This window comes from Montipora foliosa, chromosome 11, assembly GCF_036669935.1.
Source record: "Montipora foliosa isolate CH-2021 chromosome 11, ASM3666993v2, whole genome shotgun sequence".
NCBI lineage: Eukaryota > Metazoa > Cnidaria > Anthozoa > Scleractinia > Acroporidae > Montipora > Montipora foliosa.
The window spans coordinates 29,235,047-29,245,046 of record NC_090879.1 but is presented as its reverse complement, the minus strand read 5'-3'; the positions used below and the strand labels follow the sequence as shown (position 1 = coordinate 29,245,046).

Sequence of the window (10,000 nt, the reverse complement as noted above, 5' to 3'; positions counted from 1 at the left end):
GAGTCAAAGTAGAGAAGAACTAGAGAAAGAAAAAGTTGATAAAAGCGACTTTGGACTAGTTATCGTCAATGTTCAAGAAACTTTGCTCCACAATGCTTATTCCTTCAAGGTGTATAAACTGGAATTTGTAACATGCTGTTACATTTGAACCCTGTGATGAAAAAGCATCCCTTCAGGGGGAAGTGGCAAAACTCTCAGTTGCTTCATACTGATGGAAACCATGGCTAAGGCCACGTGATGCCTAGCAGCTCGTGTGCGACCTTATCGTCAATGTTACTTGTACGCCGCTGAATCAGTAAATAATGAATATGTTTGCAAATTCAGACTGCTTCAACAACAATAAATGTGTTGTATTAACACAAAAGGATCTCAACCGGAGGTCCAACCTCGACGTCCAGAGTAAATTTAAAAATTTACCACAAGACCAAGAGAGGATGAGGTAAGTGAGCGGAACCCCATATATGGGCCTCTTCCAAAGACAGCTTTTTTAAAATCTAATTTTAGCTACGCAGCTATTTTTAGAGAGGCACCTGATTGGCCAGTTGTAATGACGTAATTAAAATAAAAATATGTGCGGCTTGGGAACCAGAACTTAAAATAGCTTTGCAAAACTAAGAATCTATTCTATTAAAAAAAGACTATTATGGGGCACAGGGATCTGCTGACTCTTACCTCATCACCACTTGCTAAAACAAATTAACGACAAATGACAAATCTGGGAATAGAGCGAGTTTCAATCGAGTGTCGTAAAACCAAAACCAAAACCAAAACCAAAACCAAAGTAATTACTTTGGCCGATCAAAAAGGGCGGTGATAATCCAGTAAACGAATCAAAATTTTATGTAATTACACGTAGCCGACACAAAGAGCGGAAAAATGTGCCCGCGCAAGCCACAATTAGTTTTGGTTTCACTTCTGATCGCTTAAAAAAATGGCGCGAGAACTTTGAACCAATCACTGAGTGAAGTAATGCAAAACCAAAGCAATTACTCTCGACACTCAATTAAAAACCGCTCTAGAGCCATGCGCCATACTGGTGAAAAGAGAGTGCTTTCATCACAGTACATGTACCATCTCTGCTACGTAACGTTTCATAGCAAAGGAAGACTGAGGAACGATATTTTCAACGTTTCGGCCACTTGAAAAATGGAGCCAAAACATCCAAATGTCATCTCATATGACACTCACCAAAGCTAAGTGTGCAAGAATCTACATATGCATGAGTAAGAAAATAGCCACGGAATGAAATTTGACTGTGTTAATTTCGCTTATGTCCAAAAATTCACATAATTAGATGCCCAATTTTGACATCAAACATGAACTGTCCCTTTACTAAGCCCTTGCTACCTGTTTCTAAAAACAAGGTAAGGGGAAAGGTTAGCACTATTTTTTTTAGCAGCAGTTAATCTTCACTTAAAGAGCAGCATTTGGTGGACACTTTGTGACGTTAATTAACAATTATTTCATGAGCGCGCGTTGGATATGAGATGGTAAATAGCCAACGAGGCGCGTAGCGCCGAGTTGGCTATAACCAACAAGCGCGAATGGAATAATTGTTTTATTAAATTCCTTAAACTCCAAAAATTTGGAAGTACGAAATACGAGCGAAAAAAGGGAGAAAATCAAATCGAAAAAACTTGACGAAGATGCGATGTTGTGTAATAGGCTTGTGGTCAGACAGACGTAGGCTCAACACAAAAACATTTCTTGCCTTTTGGCGTACTTCTAAACGTCGGAATTGATTTAAAGTTTCTACAAAACAACTTTTTTTTCATTTTTGCCTTTATTCAGAGAGAAATTTCGCTTTCCGGAGAAAGGGGTTTTAGCTTAGCAACGCTTAGCGAAATCATTTACCATATAAGGTCAAAGTAAGGTGTATGAGCTGTTAACCGAGATCGAGTGAACCAATCAGAGCACACTGAAAGAAATTCACTTGATCCCTCGGATCAAGGGTGCTTACCATTTCGCCAAATAATCCGGATGGAATGATCGTTGCATAAAGCTAAGCGATTTTCCGGATTTAATGACCAACTGGATGAGAATGGCGCTTACCATTTACTACACAGCATTCCATCCCGCATATTTTACTCGATCTTGTGAGAAAGGGCCTGGAAACGGAAGGATTCTCGCAAATGGTAAGAGCATTTCGCGAATTCTGTTCCAAACGGAAAAAGAGGACTACCTCTGGAGGTTGTCCACAATTTCCGAAAAGATTTTCCGGAAAATTGCCTTTCCATTTGACCTCCGAACCGAAATTTCCGGATTTTTTGGCTAAATGGTAAGCACCCCAAAACTACTACTTTTTCCAACAACAAAAAATTAACAGGCGTGGTGTCGAGTGTCGTTGGAGGAGATTTCTGCACGCGCGAGGCTTCCAACAGCCTCAATTCTTACAGAGTTCCATGAAATCCGTTTATAACATGCGGTGAGGCAACCAAAGCGATGAGAGCTGTGTTGGGGTTTCAGTGTGAAACTTTTAATGACGTTCGCCGATTTAGAAACTCAAGTCCGTGCTTTGAGTGAAAGCTCAATACCAGCTAAAGATTGAAAATGCTGGATTCAGTCTTCTGGAAATGTTGTGAATAAGATAGTTAACCTAAATCGTGCATGTTGACAACATAACGACATCGTCAGTACAGAACTCCCAGCAGTGGTATGTTGGAAATGCCTGAAATGTCTTTTTCTTTCAGCTGTTCTTCGCACATGTACGAGCATCATCCGCGGATGTCATTTTTTAAATTGTTCCACGGCCTTCATTTTAGCTACCTAGAGGGAGCTCAATGCATTATTCACAACACTGTCAATTTCGAAACTTTGCAGCTGGTTGCCTGTCTAGCTTGTAAGAGGGGGGCTAAATTTTACTTGGCCACATTAATTATAAGACTGGTTTCTCTCTCGGTACGGTAGTATTTCACTGTCCCTTTGCCAACTGGTTTCACCACATATGTCACCCCGGAATTGCGCAGATTCACGTTATTTCCGATCCAACAACCTGTACAAAATCAAACTACCACTTTTGCTTGGTGACCTATTGATTTTATTTGTTAACACTAAGCGATGTTCACCAATACGTTATCCGTTGTCATGAGCCCTCCAGATTTCAATTGGCTGCAGAAACATTTACTCCTTTTGTGCCGTACTCAGCAAATTTAAACATCGCTTTAGTCTATTCAATCCTTGCAGTTTGTTTCAAACTCTTCCAAAATGTATCATGCGATCACCCTACTTCTGCGTAACATGGTATTCCGAGTAAACGCTTTAAAGACCTTCTTGTTTTACTACAAAGAAGAAAGGGCTGACTCACTTTTAATTCACCAAGAGATGAGTTCTCTGAAATCTTTCCTCTTAGCTTCTGCTTCCTGCTGCAATGAAATTTGACAAGAATATGTAATGATATTTTAAGAACTTGACTTGTCCAATGGCCCTTCACAGAATTAGGTAACGCTTTGGTTATAGGAGAACTGGACATAGCACTGACCATAACATGACCAATGAATAACACTGGTTCTAGTTGGACCCCAAAGTTAAGTTCCTTATCAAAACCCAGCATATAGCCAATATCACCAACTTCCATTCATGTGGTAATTCGTAAGGGTTTTTTTTTCTTACCAAAACAAAAGAAATTGAGATACTTTGATTGGGCTTAATTTCTCCTGGAGAAACATGGCCCTATGTGATAGCATGCGAGAGACGTGAATAGCTGCAGAGAGTTTTGGTTAGACATTTTGTTTAGCTGTTACAGTGCGACGCGCCTTGTCGTGGCCACCTAACAAAGTTCTTTTTACAAATTATCTGCCAATTAAAGTGTATGAATTTGATTGACAGTCACACATCCTTGTAAAGTTCCCACAGGTGTAAATTGAACACCCTTGCATGGGTTGTTGAGCTGACGTATTTACATGTAGTTGTCAAAATGTAAAAGTTCGTTGGGTGGCCATTGTAAGTCGTGTTGCAATTAGAACTGGGTTGATTAGCCAACAGCTTGTATTTTTTGTATTATAAATTTTACATTATTGATATTGCTGTTATCATTCTTATTACTGTTATCATTACCATAATCATAATCATCGCCAAATTCTTCAAATTCCAGTCAGAACTGAGAATTAGCAAAAGTGATCCTGCAAAGAGCATTCAGATTTTTCTGAGTACCCCTGAGTTACCATCAAAAAATAAAAAAAATCATATTCAGAACATGTAGCAAACACACCTTTGGATAGCGTTCATTAATTTAGAAACATTGCCCGTTCCATTTACAGTAATGATGGGCTTTGAAAACATCTGAGATAGCTCAAGCTGTAAAAAAAAAGAACAACACAAATTTGGTGATAAAAAGGCAAAACATTAGGTTATTGTGAAACAGTGATGTGTGAAGCTTGAGGAGAATACAGTACACCTAGCTAACAATACTGCTACAGTAAATACTACTACTACTACTACTACTACTACTACTACTGCTACTGCTACTGCTACTGCTACTGCTACTGCTACTGCTACTGCTACTGCTACTGCTACTGCTACTGCTACTGCTACTGCTACTACTACTACTACTACTACTACTACTACTACTAATAATAATAGTTAATACTATGAATATTACCTTCTTGATCACCCTTTGATTCAATGTGATGATAATGATTGCTGAGGCACCAAGAAACATTGCCTTTTTTACCTTGGAAAATTAAAAGACAAAACAATACTTCATTCGAAAGTAATAATAATAATAATAATAATAATAATAATAACAACAACAACAACAACAACAACAACGTCTTAATTCATTCGTTAAATACATGACAAATGTTACAATGAATTAAATATGATACATGTATATAAAATACATTAATACTATCGAAGAGCTATATAACTAAATTGCATTTAAAATTTAATCTATTAAAAAACCTATCCTTAAATCTTTCTGTATTCAATTTTGGTGGGCCAGAAGATGGCGTACGTAATTGATAAGAAGTAACTTTAGCCTTTGGTGCTAAATGATACAATGGGTGGCAGGAATCTCCCTTAATTTTTAAAAATAATCTTCGATCACATTGTTCTAGAAGATTAAAAATATTTACATGATCTATCGTATATCGTCTTTTATAGCATCTAGTTAAAAAATGTTGAATTGCGTTTAGTTCAGATTGATTCGCTCCGTAAACCAGTAGCCCATACATAAATTTTGTCATACTTAGGGAGTGAAATAACTTATCTACTTCCGTTTACGTATATCCTTCCTTCCTTCCTTACATTTGTCATTATTACATTTCATGTAAGTACAAAATTCTTGTTCATAACCCTTCCAATCCCAATAGTGCCACTTACGCTGTCTAACACCATTCTAAGTAATTAAATCTACTCGTCAATGGATTGGGTGGGGGGACTTCATTGATTAATGGGTTTACAACATCTTTGTCCACTCCAAAAACATGTCCCCTTTAACCCTTTGAATCCTGAGAGTGACACTAAAAGATTTTGCTCTGGCTAAAGGCTGATGATTTTACTCATCAATGGGAGTGGCTTTAGGGATGGACGGACAGAAGAGGGTCTAGAAACAGTGAACAGGCTTGACAAATACTTGTGAAATGTTTGTGGCTAAGTATGACGCAGTATTTCGTCTCAACCAAGAGACTCCTCAGAGACCTTCAGGCGTGATGCGCATTGAGTTAATGCCTATAAACTCTAAAGGTCTGTAAAGAGTCTCTTGGCCAAGGTGAAACGCTGCGTCAGACTAGCCACGAACACTTCACAAGTATTTGACAATAATGTCTTGCTTTTGTATGGATCAGACTTGTAAGGGGCAAACCTCTAAATGCAAGCAGTGAGTGATACAAACCCTATCCAAGACAGAACAGGACTTGGAGCCCTGTCGAGCATTGTAGTATTCCAGCACAGGTATACGAATGATGCCAATCCAGCTCTGTGTTTCATCACTTTGTTGTGAGTCATCGCCCTCTTGATCAGGATCTTCAGGGTCACAACCGTCCAGCTGTAAAGAAAACACAGAGTGCAGGATGTGTGTGCAAGACCCCTTGTAAGCAAGGGGCAAGATCCTCACAAGTGCTAACAGAATATACATGCAGTGGTTTATTAACACCAAATTTTAAAACAACCTCATTAATAATGCATGGACATGACATCATTGACCAAAAAAACATCACATGCATCAGCTTTAAAAACCCATAAAACATTCCTCATTAAAGCATTCTGTCTTGTAAGGCGTAATAGCTTTTAGTATAAATACAAAGGTGATTATACAAAATCGTGCGCTCTCATTGGCTCGCTATCTCAGATTATCAGCCGATAATCACCTCGACGGACAAAATGGCTGCCAGTAGTCGTTTTGCCACTGTAAGTGAAGATGATGTCGCGTTGAAATGTTTTTTTTCCCTCTTTTTTGAAATAATCACCTGTGTATTTATACTAAAACATTATTATTCGCCTCAGGCTCAGTGATTATTGGTGAATATTCACCTCGACTTCGTCTCGGTCAATATTCACCGATAATCACTTTGCCTTCGGCGAATAATTGTTAAGTATATTAAAGGTATAGCCAAAGGCCTGCGTGCAGAGTACCATGGGTAAGAAAACATGGTAATTCATCTGTGTAAGAAAATTTGGTTTTGGTCACCATAGGACCGTACGACCATCCACCCTCCAGGTATGCCAATGTGAAACTCTGTGGTGCAACCAGCGTTTTTTGGTGGGAAGTTGCATGGCCAACTGCAAGAGAAATTCGTACGACGGCGAAACACACAAAGCAAATTTAATAGTAGTAATAATAATCATCATCATCATCATCGTCATCAATACTTGTATACCAAAAAGCCCGAGGATTCTGGGTACGAGATCGGGCGGCCTAATACTCCAGCTAGTTCACAGCATACAAATTTGATATTAGACATCCATGTTATGGGCAATGGAGACTCTTGTCAAAACAAGTTATCTGCTGACCAGTATCACATGACCATATCGCAGGCTCAAGTTTAGAGTGGATTGAGGTCAGCTGTTCTTTTGAAGTTGACTGCTGACTAGGTACTGGTTTTTGATTGCATTGCAGGCTCAAGCCCGGTTAACAATAACCCGGGAGCTCTGCTTTTAGGCTTGGCTAAATCTATATAATTATTTTGTCTTGACAGTTGTATGTTAATGTTCCTCAGTCTTACCAGCAGAACTTTTGCTTGGACTCCATAGGGACACCCTCTTTGTGGAATGTTTTAATGAAGACATTCAATATTAAAACTCGCAGGTTATGTTTTATCAAATTTGAAACCACTCAGCTTCATCTTGTGGTTTAAAACCCCGATAAAACACTCCCGCCCATTTTTTATTAAACATCACTTTATGTAATAACCATATCTTTTATTAAATATTAGTAAGACTAGATTTTGGCTTCTTCTTTCATCAGGGGTCTTTGCTCTATGTTCTAATTACAGATGATAAGACTACTATTTATGATGATGTGATAAAGCCTGTCATTCGGTAACGTAATGTCAATTTATACTGAAATCAATGACATCAGTAAGGAGAACCCTACATTTAATATTTGAAAGTCAGCTTGAAGGTCTAGAGTTTAACACCCTTCATTATTATAATGCATGTTTCTAAACATCTCTATGTACACTGTACTTTTAAAGGCAATCTTTTGCTCAGTGCACTTGGGTGCAAAGTGTTAAGTTTTCTTTGCAAGAATATTTCTCTTGTGCAGTGTCCCTTCTTTTGTTTGATAGGTATATCACCTATCTAATTGCCTCAATGATCGTAATTGCTAGTATGCCATTGTCAAAATAATGTGTTCTATTGTTATGTTAAGAGTTCCATAAGTTCAAAACTTCTCACTTTGTTTCTTGCATAGGCACTTTATTAAGATAATCCTTAGGCATATTACTCATTTTAATGGCAGTTTATTCTTAACAGGATTTCTGCAGGTCACAAGCCAACAAAGCCTCCTACATGTAAATTAATTGTTTTAATTAATCAGCTGCTTGGCATTATTACAATTACCGGTCTTAAAAGACCAGTAATTGTGATAATACTATATTAATAATATTAATGATGTTGATGATGACGACGGTTCAATAAAGAGTTTATTGGCCACTCCGCTAGGGTCAAAAAATCAATTCGTTTTACTGTACTAGATGCTACCTAGAAAAACTACTGCTAGTTACAGGACCCGAACCAAGAAACTCTGCTGCCTCCTTGAACCTCCTTCCCCACTTCAAATATGTTAACAAGCAAGTATGGATACATGATAAAGTGGGGACCTCCACGCCAATGAATATTTCCTAATTCCTTTTGTGCTAACACCTTCCCCCCCCCCCCCCCCTCCCCCCCGCAACAACACACCTAAAAGATTGCAAGTTTGGGCTCCCAGCAGTTCAAAATTTAAAATTCACAGAGGCTGACAAGAAATTTGAACCTGGCAAAAGTTGTTCAAAAGTGCTTACAAAAATTGAAACAATCAAGGTTTCAATTTTCAAAGGGTGCCAAAAAAAAGAGATGTAAGGCCTAAAGGTGGAATCAAAACAGAATATCCAGATAATAATGTCTTTTGGTAGCAGTGCCCTTTCTTGACAAGCCTTACAAAAATTCACGCTATTCACCTGCAAATAAGTCATCTGGTATCCCGTAATCATTCGTTGACCTCAATGCAAGCTTGTATGGTCGTGTCAAGTTTCTTCACCGAACCTTGTGTCAGTTGGTCACTCGGGAAATGTGAACTTATAGATCAATTGGGAAAAACAAAGACTCCTAAGCTAGCCTAGGCCTGGTTTTCAGGCTTAGGGTCTAAGAGGTCTTTGTTTTCAAGACACCCGATCAGTTGTCTTTTCACGAAGGGCATCGAGACTTTTCTTACCTCTTTTAACTCCCCTTCTACTTCTTTAATGGCGCCAATGCGGGCAAACCTACCAACAAGACTAGCGAAGGAGCCATTTTGCTGTGCATCCTCACTTTGAGTAATAAATACATCGATAAAAGCCTTGTCAACTTCACCCAATACCACCATAGTAAAACAGAGTATTTGAAGGAAGCAGCGAGAGAATCTCGAAAGAGAAACTCGAAGCGAAAACATCTGGAAATCAGTCTATTTTCTCTACTACCATAGTGTACCTCCAGTGTACCTTCGTGTTTACATGTGGGCTCAGAAAGTTATTTTGATCAGCGGTTTCGCCTGAAGATGTAACGTGTCAAAGAAGCGTGGACGCGTGGATTCACGCGTGGATACACTTCTGTTAAGGTGTCACCATTTTATTTTCCACTGCAGTGGATATATGTATATTAAATTTATTTTACAGAGATGCAAAACCATTTTACAAATGTCTAATAACTAAAGTTCATGCTTGCTTCAACAAAAGGCTATAAATTTTCTGGTCGAATATACAGTAAGACCAGTTCAAGTCACACCCTCCGGGTGTGGATGCACCATTCACCACAACAACGATTAAAAAATTGCCAATCCAATACAAGAGGCGCTTTCCATTCGACCAAAAATTTCGAAAAAAAGGATAAGGAATCGAATGGAATGGAAATATTCCGGGAAATTTTTCGAAAATTTAGGTATACCTCACGAACTGGTCCAAAAACTGGTCCAAAAATTCCTGAACAATCGCAATGATTGGTTTCAAGCGGCCGACCGGAAAATGTTGTCCCATTCTCCACATGAAATTATCGAAACTCTTAACTAAAACATCTGGTCGAATGGAAATCTCCCAAGGTGTTCCCAACTGGAAATATATGGTGCAGGCTCGACGAAAATTGACACCAATCAAACAATTTTTGCACAGAAAGAAAGATATTCCCCGACACTATTGAAGCAGGAGCCGATGAGTACGCTCCTGATTGTAGGTACTTCACGGAACAAAGTTACACCCAGGAAAAATCAGCCGGGACGGTTCCAATTTTCGTTGTGTTCTCAAACTTGTTATTTAAAACTATCATATTTACGAGAACTTCACCGTAAAATATAATGGCTTTCCAAAAACTCTAAACTCTTTCTGTATCAAAA

At 38.6% G+C, this 10,000-nt stretch overlaps 2 protein-coding genes across 3 annotated transcripts in view; both read right to left on the bottom strand.

The window, feature by feature from the left end:
* Positions 1 to 9,134, bottom strand: part of LOC137975942 (RING finger protein 215-like) — a 14,224-nt gene extending 5,090 nt beyond the window's left edge. The window contains exons 1-6 of one of the 2 annotated variants that reach the window (XM_068823155.1): positions 8,852 to 9,134; positions 5,831 to 5,983; positions 4,598 to 4,669; positions 4,208 to 4,293; positions 3,305 to 3,362; positions 1 to 19 (exon numbers count right to left, since the gene is read on the bottom strand). The exon at positions 1 to 19 is cut by the window's left edge and continues 77 nt beyond it. In XM_068823155.1, coding sequence (XP_068679256.1) covers positions 1 to 19; positions 3,305 to 3,362; positions 4,208 to 4,293; positions 4,598 to 4,669; positions 5,831 to 5,983; positions 8,852 to 9,067 — 604 coding nt within the window. In that variant the 5' untranslated portion in view covers positions 9,068 to 9,134. The remainder of the gene's footprint in view (positions 20 to 3,304; positions 3,363 to 4,207; positions 4,294 to 4,597; positions 4,670 to 5,830; positions 5,984 to 8,851) is intronic. The other variant, XM_068823156.1, reaches the window with a different exon arrangement.
* Positions 9,135 to 9,243: 109 nt separating this feature from the next.
* Positions 9,244 to 10,000, bottom strand: part of LOC137975943 (uncharacterized) — an 11,220-nt gene continuing 10,463 nt past the window's right edge. The window contains exon 6 of the mRNA XM_068823157.1: positions 9,244 to 10,000. This exon is cut by the window's right edge and continues 2,021 nt beyond it. The gene's annotated coding sequence lies outside the window, so the exon portion shown is untranslated.